At 35.1% G+C, this 15,479-nt stretch overlaps 1 protein-coding gene across 6 annotated transcripts in view; it reads right to left on the bottom strand.

Moving 5' to 3' along the window:
* MSH3 (mutS homolog 3) overlaps nt 1-15,479 on the bottom strand; it is a 185,460-nt gene that overhangs the window by 66,928 nt on the left and 103,053 nt on the right. For all 6 annotated transcript variants that reach the window (XR_008618074.1, XM_007113660.3, XM_007113661.3 and 3 more), the window contains exons 14-17: nt 14,484-14,671; nt 13,590-13,758; nt 7,737-7,801; nt 5,238-5,354 (exon numbers count right to left, since the gene is read on the bottom strand). Coding sequence is in view for 5 of the 6 variants with exons in the window: in XM_007113660.3 (XP_007113722.2) it covers nt 5,238-5,354; nt 7,737-7,801; nt 13,590-13,758; nt 14,484-14,671 (539 nt within the window). In the remaining variant the exon portion in view is untranslated. The remainder of the gene's footprint in view (nt 1-5,237; nt 5,355-7,736; nt 7,802-13,589; nt 13,759-14,483; nt 14,672-15,479) is intronic.

Below are 15,479 nucleotides of genomic sequence, written 5' to 3'. Positions count from 1 at the left end.
TTAATCTATTCTATGTAAATGACTTTTTCAGATACTAGAAACAACACATTAAATATCCAGTTTTATTTCTGCGTTAACTGTGAATTGAAAAATTTGTCAACTGAAAAATATATTTTTACATTACAGTATATTTTAAACTTCTTTGAGTAGATGGAGCATAATGAATACAATTTACTTATTTCTCCCTGAATTAAAGTTAATCAAAACAAACAACATGAATCCCACTAACAGTATTAAAACTCTGTGCAAAATCCCGAACGCAAAGGAGACTGGCCCCTGCCATCAGATAGGAGCACCAAGTTGTCACCTTAAAAATGACTCTTAGTTTTGAAGATGCCACATGCTGCACGGATGTAACACCCCTGAGTGGTTGCGCAGTGATCAGGCCTTGTCATTTCTGGTCTGGCTTCAATTTTAGGTCTGACCACTCATCTATCCCTTGGACTGTGGCTGATTCCGTCCCTAATTCTAAGTATGGACCCATCTGGTCTTCCTATCCTGGCACTCTCTCTTTTGCCAGAGAGCAGCCACATTTGATGTTTCTACTCTTGCCTCTCTGGATCTGAGTGCCAAAGTACCTGTGGCACTTAAAAAAAATAAAATTTAAAAAAAAGCAGCCAATTTTTTCCTACTCTCACTCCATCCTTCTCAAGTCCTGTCCAGGCTACTAAAACCCCAATTTGCCACTACCCAACAGGCTTAGGTTGAGGGTAACTCCCTGATGATCTTCTAACTTCCGGGATTGAAATGAGTAACATAACTCTCAGTCAGTACCACTTTGGTTTAACAACAAAAAAGGCAGGAGAGAGAAGGTAATTATTTTGATATGGACGACAATGTTCTTTTTCATGTCAACTGTATAATAAGGCATGTGAAAAAAATTTTAGAACTATCATAAACCTTAAACATCACCATCATACCTTCATAATTCTTAAGAAGCCTTGTTTGACTTCTCGGTCTATTTGCTACACTTTGCCAAATTTCAAAGAGATCATTCATACTTAGACAAATGACAAGCTGAAAAATGGGCAGTTCAGATAACAATCTGATAGACTGGGTTTATGTCATAACAACGTGCAACTTTATCACTAAGCCACCAAACAACTTCACCTAACCACTGTGATTTAATCTCTGGTCAAAAGATATTGCTGGGTCCATGGGAAGGAGATTAAGACACTTGTGTTCTAAAGCTGTTATGACAGTTTACCATCAGATGTTTACTATCAAATGTTGCTCAATGATATCTGAAGTTAATAAAAAAGGAGAATATTTTTTTATTTGCAAATGAATTTCTAAAATAACCAAATGACTGTATGAGAGGTATTATAATTCAATTTTTAAAGAATTTGCAATTGAGATTATTCAATATCCACAGCCCATCTTCTAGAACACAAAAGAAGAGACAGTTTTTTGAGAGAGGGTTCTATTCACAGACTTTCTTACAGCCTTGATTTCTTACGATATTTTGATAAAAAGTAATGTGACTAATGGACAACTGTTAGTATCTCAGTAAGAGACAAAAACACTTTGTATAGCTGGTATTCAATCCTCTGGTGTCACATTCAATGAGGTTAATCATTTCTGAAATGACACTATATTCACACCATCTGGCACCTCAATAAACAGTATGCCATAACAATCAATGCTGTTCTCAAGTTGGGGCTCTAGCTGCAAATGCTGTAGCTAAATTTCAGCCATTACTCTTTTTTAAGATAAATAATTTAACTTATTTTTCTCATTTTGAAAGTAATATATGTATATTATAGAAACTTTTGATATCAAGTATCTGCAAAGTACATTAAATTTCCAGTAACCTCATCATCCAGAATTAATCACTTAATATTTGAGACTATACACACCCACCCACCCACACACACTTCTCCAAAGATATACAAATGGCCAATAAGCATATTAATAATAATAGCACATATATTTAATCTTTTAAAATACAAAGATTTGTATGCTGTGCACGTAAGTGAATTTACACATATTAAATTAGCATCACATTTTGATACTTTCCATCCTTTTTTCCCTTAGCAATATATCATGAGTATCACATTCTCTGTGATGTTTTATTTAATGTTAGCGCACACCCAACCACAGCAAAGGTGTGGTACAATGAAAGCAGGATTTTCCTGGGTTAATGGGGTAGAATGGCCCAGCAGAGGGCTGCCACAGTGAGAACGCTGAGGTGTGAGAAGAGGACAGGAGAGGAAGGGGCAAATCAAAGAGACATTTCAAAGAGAAAAAAGACAAACAGGAATTTGATAACAGATAAAGAGACAAAAAGAAAGAATCCAGATGCTGCCGAAATCTTTAGCCTGGAAGACCTGAACTTTCTTTATTCTAGAATAGTGATAGGGCAAACATAACCCAGACCTATAAAATCATGTACGGTATGAAGAGAGTGAAGAGGAACAACCTCACCAAATCCCAGGACCCTAGGACATGGCCCTCGAAGCTTGAAAGGGGAAATGTGAGTCCAATTTTCATGTTCCCAGTGATATTACTAAGGGAAAAGTCAGGAAAACTGAGAGACTCAAGGGCCCTAAAAACCCTTAACATGGGTAATTGAAAGTAAATTGGAAAAAGGAATTTCAGACCAAATTTCCATCCCTGAATTCTAGACTGAGACAGGATAACCTCAAAAGTTTCAGGATAAGTAGACTGGAATAGAGATAGGCTGGGACCTGGGACCCTTTGTTGCAGTGCTGCAACGCTTACACCTGGACAAACCTCTCCTCGAGCAACAAAATACAAAGGAACTATATGGGACTAAAAATAACTGCTCACATGCCCAGTTGGGGCAAATTCTGGACAAAAGATACAAAGAGACCAAAAAACCCAACTGTCACTTTTGAAGAGCCCCAAGCAAAAGCACGGGGTCAGGAGCAAAAGCAGGGCGCTGCACATGCCCCCAGCTCACAACATCACTTAAGGGGTGGGCAAGCCACCTAAGCCACCCCTCCGGCCTGACCCCTGGACACACCCCTACCCTCACCCCGTATCAGGAACCAGCTTGGTCCCCCTGAGTGAGCCAGAGAACCTGTTGCTTGTTCTCATTCCCCCCTGCTACAGCAGGGGCCCCAATAAAGCCTTGCCTGAACTTCTTGTCTGGCCTCTGATCAATTTCTATTGATTAAGGAGGCAAAAAACCCTGGTCGGTAACAAAATCTCTTTCTGATCCTATAATTCAAAACTCTGCTGGGCAACAAGAGATGGTACCAATTTACTACCTTTTAAAAACTCACATATTATCTTTTTTGTTCCTTTTTTTTCACTTGTCAGATTGGTTAATTTAAATGGAATAAAGCTCCCTGAAGACTTCACTGAATACTGTTCAAGTCTGGCCTCTCCCATTGCGGAGCACAGGCTCCGGACGCGCAGGCTCAGCGGCCATGGCTCACGGGCCCAGCCGCTCCGCAGCATGTGGGATCTTCCCGGACCGGGGCACGAACCCGTGTCCCCTGCATCAGCAGGCAGACTCTCAACCACTATGCCACCAGGGAAGCTCTGTTCAAGTTTTTAAAGAGAAAGACTACGAGATTTCTGTTTAGACTGATGCCCATGGATTAATTCATCATGGGTGGGCTCTACAGCCTAATGGTAAGGGGCACACACCCTACCACCAGACACTACCAGACTCTACAGCCTAATGGTAAGGGGCACACACCCTACCACCAGACACCCTGGGTTGCATTGCATCTGGGCTCCAATCCTTACTCTTGTCATGAGCAACTTATTTTTCATTTCTGTATCTCACTTTACTCATTTGTAAATTGGGGATGATAATAATATTTCACTAATAGGGCTCTTGTGAGGAATAATGAGCTAACATATATAAAGTGCTTAGATGCGTGCTGGTCTGGAGCTGGCTCCCATGGACTCTTGAAACTCAGCTGTGCACATCTCTTCCCAGTCCAGTCCAGCAGGAGATTGCAATCAGTCCAGGTGGGAGTAGTGACACAACAGAAATCAAACACACACTACTGATCTTCCAGAGAGTTGGCTGTTAACCATTTACCGGCACACCAGCAAATTAAACCTATTAATATGAGCACGTGACTATTAATAAATCCAGAATGAGACATTCTTTGAGACAAAGGCAAGGACTCTTCAAAAAAGAAAATCTCATAAAAATCCAAAAAGGTAGGGGCCTATTCTAGATTCAAATACGCTAAAGAAACATAATAACCAAATGCAACATGTGAAAGTTTTTTTTAAATATGGGGGGAGGAGGACTCAGACATAGAGAACAGACTTGTTGCCAAGGCGGAGGGAGGTGGGGGAGGAAAGGACTATGAGTGTGGGATTAGCAGATGTAAACTATTATATACAGGATGGATAAACAACAACGTTCTACTGTATAGCACAGGGAACTATATTCAATATCCTGTGATAAACCATAATGGAAAAGAATATGAAAAAAGAATGTCTATATGTGTATAACTGAGTCACTTTGCTGTACAGCAGAGATTGGCACAGCATTGTAAATCAACTCTATTTCAATAAAAAAAATTAAAAAATTAAATATGGGGGTAGGGGGAATTGAGGCAATTCAATATTTCTTAAATTAATATTAATTTTTCTTAGGTATGATAATGGTGGTAAGATTATACAGCAAAATGTCCTTATTTTTAGAAGATGTATGCTTAAGTATTTAGGGGTGAAGTATTACAATGTCTAAAACTTACTTTAAAATGTTTCAGAAAAAAAAAGTGTATGAGAGAGATATAAAACAAATGTAGCAAAATGTTAACACTTGATAAACCTAGGTGAAGGGTATATAGATCTTCATTTCAACTTTCCCACAGATTTAAAATTTTTCAAATTACAAAGTTAGGGGGAAAATGTAAAGGATGTAAAAATATAAGAAAAAAATTAAATGGTGATAATAAAAACAAAATACTAACCCATACTTGTCCAACTCTGAAAATGTTAAGCCTTTATACAAGAGAAGTAAACAAAGTCCAAGGTAGAATTTCAAAGTGATGCTACTAAGCATCCTTAGCAACAAAATGTTAGTAACAGTAACAATAAAGTATATTTGGTCTCTTACCAAAGACTAAAATGAGCTTACATTTCAATGGATTAAAAATAAAATCAGAGAACACATGTACTCAACTATTTTATGGCAGGTCACAAGCAGTAATCTCTACTTTTCTTTTGGATGGAAAGATTTTCCGGTCTATTTCTCATAGCAAAAAGTCAGATTATATTTTTCATTGTAAACTCACTCTAGAAAATTAAGCCATTCAGCACTGCAGTCAAGGACTAGCTGCTCCCGGAGCTGATTCAGATGTCTGTAATTTTCTACAATAAAAGGAGAGTGAAAGCGGCTCACAGCTTTTGTGCTGGAAGAGAAGAAAAAACATAAATAGGAAATCAAGGTTACTAAGAAATCAGTAATGCCATCACTTCAGAAAATTAAAGTAGTTATTTATTATTCTCTGATGAACGTTGAAAGTAAATAGCTGTAAATACAGAACATTCTTCAATTATGATCCTGAACTTTATTGACTCCAAAGATCTTTGTTGTAAATAAAATACTTGAAGTTCACAGGACTTTGTTCAGGAAGCTTTTAAAATTCATTTCAAGTTATATCCATATGGCAAAGTCAAAGTTTAGAATTTCTGTTTCATAAGAGCTTTTTTCTTTAAATTATACTAAATGAAAATGCTTGCTTTTTTAAAAAAAGATCAGACGCAAATATAACAAAGGAAGTCCTAACAAAGCGGGGAGTTGGACATATTGGTGAGGGTGGTATTATTTTTTATATTTTATACTTTTTTGTATGATTAAAGCATTTCAGTGAAAAAAAAGCATTACAAAGAATAACAATGTATTAATTCAGGAGGCAGTCAAAGAAGAGTTCTTCATGATCTAACTATAGATTCACAGTGACCCTGGATGGGAAGAAATATCATGTACTCCTCTTTGGGCCTGCATATAATCTCTGCTTCCTCCTCAAGAAGCTGCAGAACACAATGGGGGATGCTATGGGTCCCCAGTCAGAGAATCCAGACCAAGGCTTCAACTCTGCCACTTACTTGCTAGCTATGTGACTTTGGGCCAATAAAACTGACTTTCTCTAAACTAAAAACTTTCCTCATCTATCAAATAGGGATAATAATAATAACTACCTTATAGGTACTGTTGAGAGGATCAGATAGTGCTTAGCAGAGTACCTATGTCATTAGTACTCAATGTTAGGAGTTGTTCCATGGTGGTGGTGATTACTGCTATTGATGCTATTACTATGATGGGAACTTTAAGAAGAAAAGGTCAAGATTGAGTGATAGGCAGGTGATGACAGAGTGTATCCTGATCTTTGTTTGCATCCTCACTCCTGTAACATGCTGTCACAATTACCTCTAATTTGGCAAGTTACTGGATTATAAGTGAGCCTTTCACATTAGAAATCTGACTTGATATTCTAACCTATTCCTGTCAAGGCTCTGATAGCTAAACAACAGATAAAAAATAACAGTGAAACTTCCCCCAAACCATCTTATTTATTCATTCAATTTACATCATTGAAATGTTCAAAAGACGCTGGCACTGATTTATGCCTTGCTTATTGCTTTTAAAGTATGTCGTCTAGATTTCTATGCAAACATATTTATCATAGTTCTCTTCTGACAAAACTCATTTAGTGAGACATTTTAGTGATTGTTCTAGATAGACTAACAGGATTTCTAGTAATTTCTCTTCACAAAGCGTATTACCATTCATTAGCTGTAGCACAGGACAAAAATAGATAAAGAATGCCTGCAAAATGAGGAAACATTCCCTAAAATCAATAATACCCAAAATTCAATTATAGCTTCTGGTAACATAGAAAAAATGGTATTAGAGGTAAAGAAACCCATGACTGTGCCTTCAGGATCCTTTGATAGTGGCCATGGATAATAAATAGTTTTCTTTTTTAATTAAAATAATAATTTAAATTAATAATCATTCACACATCATGTCAAAATAATGTTAAAATTTCCTTCCATTCTTAACATAGAGTTCCTTCATACCATCACCAGCTACTAGTCCCTCTTCTACTATCTTAGGCAAATGTAGTATTTTCATCTCAAGTTCATGCAAACATATTAACAGTAGTAATAAATATTTCACAAACGATGCTACTCACAAGAGGAAATACACTTCTCTAAAACCACTTCTTTAAAAGAGTCCCCTCTTGGGGATTAATGCCTAACCAAGGAGAAAAGGCAGGGTCTCAACATGGTTCTCTAATTTTGTTTCTGATTAATTATTTTCATCAATTCATGATATAACTTAAAAAAAAAGAACATGTAAAGAACTATTATAACTATGTGCCATGGAAAGCAAGCTCAGTGAGGCACAAAATGAAATGTCAGCTTCTTAAAAGAAATGTCAGGTATAGCATTCATCAAGAAGTTCAAGCAACCAAATTAATCTTATAATTGAAGGTTCTGCAACTTTCTTTTTCCATGTGTTTAAAGTGTTCTCTGAGGTATAAGAATAAAACAGTAGTTCAGAAAACAAGTGTACACAAATAAGATATCCTTTGCAAAATGTTTTAAAATCCATGATAAAAAGAGTTTAAGATAATTATTTCTCTAGTTAAAAGCTCCATAAAGAAATTGAAGGGCCAAAATTGCTTTTAATTTCAAGGATGTGGTTATTAACATACCAGAAGCATGCAGGTAAACACATGTCATAATTCATGTTAATAAGAAAAAACATGTATTTTTAAACTTACCTTCCAACCTTAACCCAATCAGTTGGTATACAAGATACAGCAGAATTCTTTACTTCAATCATAAACTAAAATAAATACAAATAAAGGTTAGATATTTAAATGATTAACCATTATATTTTTAAATCTTTTAAATCTTCCTCAAAATTGTTCTATAATAGCCGAAAATAAATGTAATGATTGTAATTTTAAAAAAAAACTGTGCTATAATAGTCTAGCAAATATTAATCTAAACATTCAAAATAAATCCAGTATTTTTATTGGGAGAGTTCATGTATGCCTGTACAACCAAATATTATTAATTAGGGTTTCAATACTTGGGATAAAGTACAATTTGTATTCAGCCAAAAGTTTGTAATAAAGGATATAACTTGGCGCTTTAATGTTTTAACACTGTTATGTTCATACTACAAATGGTGATTTTTCTTTAATGACCTTTTTCATTTATTACTACCCACTTATTTTAAGAATTCTATTACTCAGTAATAAGACGAATTTCTAAGTACATAAAATTTTAAAATATTTGATTATTAGATATTATATCAGTTTGAGATATGGTCAGTCCCTAATTCTGAACAGAAGAGGATTCATAATAGTTTTTATCCAAGAAACCTAAGTCCTCTAAAAGTATCCTCAGACAAAGCACTTAACTTCCTCAGCAATTAAGGGAGGAAGGGATTTCTTCACGAGTGTCTTCTTTAAGTTTTCATTTATATGAACCATATCTTTATAGATCCAACTGTACTCTACAAGCTTTTCCAAAATCATCCAGGAAGTAAATGAAATCACTACTTCAATCACACCTTCCATATTTTTTTTTTTTTTTGCGGTACACAGGCCTCTCACTGTTGTGGCCTCTCCCGTTGCGGGGCACAGGCTCCGGATGCGCAGGCTCAGCGACCATGGCTCACGGGCCTAGCCGCTCCACGGCATGTGGGATCTTCCCGGACCAGGGCACGAACCTGTGTCTCCTGCATCGGCAGGCGGACTCTCAACCACTGAGCCACCAGGGAAGCCCAACACACCTTCCGTTTTTAGCACTAGTTATATATCATCTCTCCTTCCTGTTCACTTTCCTGTATTATTGCAATGAAATTTAATGTTTTATTTAAATAAATAAACAAATAAAAAATACACTTATTTTGTATGGGATGGGACCCAGAAGCTCTGTGGAGGACACTAATTTTGAGATGGCTACAGGAACTTTGTCACATGTTTTACAACATTTCAGGTATTTATAATATGCATATTATTAACAGTATCAGCCTGGGACTACCCTGGTGGTCCAGTGGTGGAGAGTCCGCCTTTTAATGCAGGGGATGCAGGTTCGACCCCTGGTCGATCTTAGGGAACTAAGATCCCACCTGCCACAGGGCAACTAAGCCCGTGCGCGACAACTACTGAGCTCGTGTGCTTCAACTAGAGCCCACGCGCTGCAAATTACAGAGACCATGCACTCTGGAGCCCGCATGCCACAACTAGAGAGAGAAAACCCACGCTCCAAAACTAGAGAGAAACCCACACACCACAACAAAGAGCTCGCATGCCGCAACTAAGACCCTACGCAGCCAAAAAAAAAAAAAAAAGTATCAGCCTGGTTTTTGAGTTTACTTTTCTATTAATAGAAACATTGTAGCTTTTACATTAATTATAATAGGAATTAATGGTTAATTTTAATAATTTTCATCCTTAGCAAAGATTTTGTAACTAATGATGTCCTCTTTTATAGAGGGAATTAATACAATTTCAAATCTGATATATCCAGTTAAAGAGTTAAGAGTGAAGAGTCTTTAAAAGTCCCCTTTGGCTAAAAAAAAGTAACTAAGGAAAAAAATTCACAAAATAAATATCACTGATGAGAAATGACTTTAAGAGTAGGCTAAAAAATTCTGCTTAAATATTATTTTGAAATGTTCTATGAGAAAACATGTTGGCCTTTTTAAAAAATAATTGTGGGAGGAGCTATGTCAAAGGCAAACAGCAAAGTTCAGGACCACATTAGATCACTAATATTTGGGAAGGACACGTGTAACACAGAGCTCCATAGGAATTACTGCCTAAGGATGGTGGAAGTTTTGAAAAGAAGCTACAACTGCCTCAGTGAGGTCTCTGGGCAGCCAGCTAGGATAGTGTACTTAAGTTATTCACCATAACTCTGCAGCATGGCAACTCTGGATTCAGATCCATGCCTTATACTCATTACCAACTGCCACTGGTCACAACCCTTTGGAGCACCTTGGGAATAGTTTGGACCATAACTGTTCAATCTGTAAGTATTCAGGGTCTATTCTAAGGACCACAGCTCCTCAAGCAAGCCATTTATAGAGCCAATACAGGATGGAAAGCAGAGTGAGAATCAGGAAAGCTACGTGGACCTCCTGCTTGTTAAACCTCTGGGGTCACTTCCTCAGGTGCTGGTCCTGTGTGTCATCTTCTTTTCAGCCTGTGTTTCTTCTCACAATTGTCATCAACTAGCAAGTTTTTTTCTGTTCTACACTAGCTATGGAATAGGAAATTTTCTATTTCATGAACATTCTAAGAATGAGAAGACAGGCCTTTTGTTTACAGACTTTATTGCTAAAGAAAAGGAAACTAACAAAAATTGGAAATGAATATATATTTCAGAAATCTTAGAGAGTTCTCATAGCAATTTCCCTCACTCTATAGTTCGTGACTGTGTTTCTTAGGTGTTGATGCTAGAAGTCTGTCCAGATTCCTTGTAACAATCCCTCATATTCTTCTGCTGGGATCCAGTTCTGTCCTGGTTAAATGTCAGATATTGTTACTCAATCTACAGCCCGTGGAATCACTGGACTGGCATCATTGTTAAATTTGCTGAAATTCTTATCACTCTCCAGAAACTGCTCTCTGTTTTCTCCAAGGCCACACTTCACCCATTCCTATTCTCCCCACTTTCTTTCCCACTATGTCTTAGGAATTTGCAAATATTTTTTATTTAGATGTAAAATATAACAGAGATTGCTTTCCACGTCTTAAACATGCTAAGCAGATATTTGGATATGCTGCATGCTGTGAATTAATAAAATTTTTTCTAAAGATTTTCCACTAATATTTCTTTCCTTTTCCTTAAGAAAACTACTAATCAATACTGCCTCAAGTCTAAATATCACCCCATGCCTATTCCATATCTGATTCAAGGTTAAGAGACAATTCTCTCCACACATAAAACATGAAAGAGACTGCCACAGAAGCAATGAACCAACTATGTAAAGCTATGTAAATTTCTGCTTTCATTATTTTCTTTCCAGGATTTTCTTTCTTTCACTATTTTCTAAACCAATACTTTTGGAGTCAGACACAATAATTCACCATAGTCAATAAGGCTTAGTATTCTAATGAGTACATAAAAACTGGGAACAAAGGTGAAAAAAATGAATGGTGCCAAAAGTAACACTGACTTGACAGTCTATCTATTTTTACTAATTTTAACAAGATCCATGTACCACATAGGGCTGCTATAACAGGTTTTTAAAAATATATTACAAAGTTATATGTATGGAAATAAAATTTCAGACAGAACCGAAGGGAATAAAAGAGGGTTTTCCTTCACTTCTCAGAGGTAATCATATTTGATGGAGTCTGTTCTTATTCCTTTGAGTATCTCTAAATTTGCTTATAACTTCAGTACAAATATTTAAACAGAATTTGATTATAACAATGCTGACTATTTAGAATTCATTTGGTGTTCTAACGAACAGAATCACTAATTCCCAAAAAATGTTATAAAAGTGATTCTGTATTGATGTACTATTAAGATTCTACAGGTTAAAAAAAAACAACCAACAAGAATCCATCCTATTGTTAAAAACTAAGAAATTTCTTGCCTCAAATTTATCACCTTAACTTAGTAAAGGTTAAAAATAATAAGATAATTTACCTTCTGTTAATCCTTTGTAATCCAATTACTTAATCTCCATCCTGTGCTTTTTCTTAAATGTCAATTCTATACTGATACAAAATAACTAATCCACTATCCCTTATGAATTCCTAATCAGTTTTCCCCATTTTTACTTTAAAACTGCCAAATGAATCCATGGCTGTCTTCCAAAGCCTTAAGCTTTATTTAAGTCTGAATAGTATGAGCTCTAAAATGTCTGGATTTTATCAAATAAAATCTATGATGTTGATAATCCCTTGTATTAATATTTGTGAGTTGAGTGAAATAACGACATGGTATAAAGATTGGAGGCAGACCTGGGCTGGAAATGAGCTTCTAACTTGGGTAACTTATCTCACTATACTATGCCAAGTTTCAGTTTTCTTTCCTGCAAAACTGGAATAATCCCTTTTTCTGTTGTTACAAGGATTAATAATATATGCAAAGCACTTAGCACCATTCTGAACATTAACAAGTGCTTGACAAATGGTAACTATATTACTATTATTATTATTATTATTATTATGTGAATAATATGTGCATAGTGCTTTCCGATTAGAAAATACTTTCATGTATTTTAACTCAATTGGTCTTCACAGTAGTCTCACTACAGAGGTGACTCTTCCATGGTCACGTAGCATGTAAGTGGTAGAACTGGCAGCTTTCCCCACTGCAATACCAGGTAACCACTTTTCTACTAAACATCTTTTATTAATGTATTAAGCAATTTTGATCATCTCATTTTCAACAAATAGAACAGAACAGTGGCACTGAGGTCACGTGTCACTTTGCAAGGTCATAATTATATAGTGAAACCAAGAGATACAATTAAGTATTTGGTATTTGCCTGTTCAGGGGAAGAGTGAGAAGTTAAGTATATGTAGTGTGAAGTCATTTTTCTGTTATATAGAGCTCTATGTGGAATGCATTATGAAATGTCTACCTTAGTATAATATCTTAATTTTATCTAGAAGACAGGCTGACTTAATCGCTGGTCTGTTACATGAATAAACATTTTAATAAAGATTATAATTTACTGTAGAATTTCTTATTTCAAATAATCAAACAAATCAACACTTTTGGCTAAATGGATAAAGCAGTGCAAATATTTTAAAAACATTTGAAATTACGCTTTTCCCCACTAGAAAAATATCTATTTTTAAAAATTCTGAATAAAATGTTCATCCTATAGAAATTATTCACAAATTCTCTAATTTGCTATTTTAACAAAGTAGAATTTTTCAGATTCCCTCAGTTGGAATCTTTATATTTTATTAAACATAAGATGTAGAAGTAGCAACACCTCAAGACTCAGAATAGGACTGACAGATATAAGTACACTTTAAAAAGCGTACTTATTCCTGGTTCTCATTCAGATACTAATATCAGACTTTAAACAGAAATACACATACCAAAAAACACATTCTAGACAGCACCATAATCTTATGGAAGATCCACTAAATGTAGGTTTTTGCTATAGTTTTTTCTGTTCTTTTAGCAGCTATACTGCTTCAAAAGGAAGCCCTGCCATTTAATCACTTTGTGATCCAATTAGTGTAGGTTATTCACTACATTAGGTGGTTTGTATCATTTCATCATCTGCAGGCCAGGAGTCAAAGACTACTCTCTCCTGGATTTAGGGTAAATGAAGTCTTGAAAGTTATTATTTACGATAGTCAAGGTTCTTTATAATTTCAATAGATAATATTAAAACACATGTAACATTAAGTTCCATGGTTTTACCGAGACTAAAGTAAATAAGCAAACCAAATCCTGTTATTAGAAGAAAATTCTTATCAAAACAAGCTATTACAATATATTTCCAAGAAACAAAACAGAAAATCTGAAAAAAAAGAAAACAATAATACTTTCATCTATCCTCAGATTTTTATTTACATTTTAAATATCCTTTCCAATTGAGGAAAACTAATGTAAAAGAAAAGTATGTTTGATACTACCTCCTGTCCTGATACTGTCACATATTGTGCAGAAGGATTTTTTAGTATTTTTCGTATTTCTTGCAAATGTGTTTGGATCTTGTCAGTAACTTCCTGAATTTCGTCTTTCCTCTTTTTTATTAAAGGGAAGTGAGAAAGGTCCTTGAATAATTCAGTTTTATCCCCAATCCTAAAAAAATGAGAAAATGAAAATACATATATTAAAGCATATTACTTATACCAATTAACAATTATTTTTCAAAACATAATGAAAGACCAAAGGGTGGGAAGTCAGGAGAACAAGATTTTAATTCCAGCTCTTCCACTAAATATTTATGGGTGAGTTTCTCAATTTCTTTGAAGACAGACAAAATTACCCTAACATTATTTTCATTTTGCAAATTCATGATTGCCATGGTGAAACCAAGAGATGAAATTCAACATTTGTTGTATATTCAGAAAATAAACACTAATGTAAATACTGTCAAATCTTTTTTCTTATACATAGAGTTCTTTGTGGGATAAATTGTAAAAATGACTACTCCTTAGAGGGTAACTTTGCTTCCAGTTTCTGAATATAAAGCAGAGGATCTCTGGATATCTAGCAAATAAGCACAAGATGCCATCTGCCATCTATTTTTGGATTAATAAACTGCTACTACTTGCTCAGCCTGGACTTTATCTTTTCATTACCTGATACCTGGAGAAGAACCACATTTGTTCTGTATGACGGAACTGCCTAAACACTAAGTGTTATTTCCAGCTGTAATATAGAGCCTTCAGTATCCGATCACATTTCTAGTTTTACATGCAACTTCTATCATTACTTCTATAGAAGCTTAAGTATCCACACATCAAATGGCAAATACATTACTTTCACTGCTAGAAAGGAAGAACTAAGGGTCTCCTACTTACTTGGCAGCTTGTTCGTTGAGAATCTTTAAGTAATGCTCCACTGGACTGAGGAGTTCAGGAATTTCTGAAATAAATGTCTGGAGCAACTCTGACTGAACATGGGAATTAACAGCAGGTATTAGTGCTTGAAATTCTGACTTCAGGTGATACAGGGTTTTGACAATCAGGAAGAACTCTTGCGTAGAACACTGAAAATAGAAATATTTTTCCTAAATAGCATAACATATGTGAAAATGAAATTTAATTAGTGGTCGTTTTAAAGGTAGAATCAGAATAAAAGAAAATTTTAATTTACTGTATAAATTAGTTAATTGAAATAAAGTTTTTGTTGATATGTCCTAAATATTAATAGTTTAAGCACTTTATAAGATAATATTTTCAAGCTATAAAGAAAATAATTTGTGTCAAGGATAGGAAAGCCAATACTTGTTCAGTATTTTTTCATTTTAAAATATGTTGACCATAAAACAAAAATACAATAAACAATGTTGCAAATAAAAAGAATAATTCTGAGAAAATATCTGCAAAACATTTAAGAGATAAAGAGAAAAATTCTCTCGAGTATAATGAGGTTTTACAAATTGACATGGAAAAGATGAATAATCCAAAGAATAGTGGCTAAACGAACTGAATATGAAGCTCATAGAAAAAAATGTCCAATAAGCACATGATTAATGTCACATATAATTAGGATAAGCAAAATAAAATGACAAGATAGCATTTTTCACTCATCAGAATGTCAAAGATTCTAAAGTATAATAGCTAAGTCACATAGAGTGTGAAAAATGACACTTTTATATACTACTAGTACAGCCATAACTTTCTTGAAGAGTAATTTGGCATATATTTATAATAAAAAGTGTATATACCCTTTGACTAAACAATTCCATTTTTTTTTTTTTTTTTTTGTGGTATGCGGGCTTCCCTCTGCTGTGGCCTCTCCCGTTGCAGAGCACAGGCTCTGGACGCGCAGGCCCAGCGGCCATGGCTCACGGG

The sequence above is a fragment of the Physeter macrocephalus genome, chromosome 8 (assembly GCF_002837175.3).
Source record: "Physeter macrocephalus isolate SW-GA chromosome 8, ASM283717v5, whole genome shotgun sequence".
NCBI classification, from domain to species: Eukaryota; Metazoa; Chordata; class Mammalia; order Artiodactyla; family Physeteridae; genus Physeter; species Physeter macrocephalus.
This window is presented reverse-complemented; position numbering and strand designations above follow the sequence as displayed.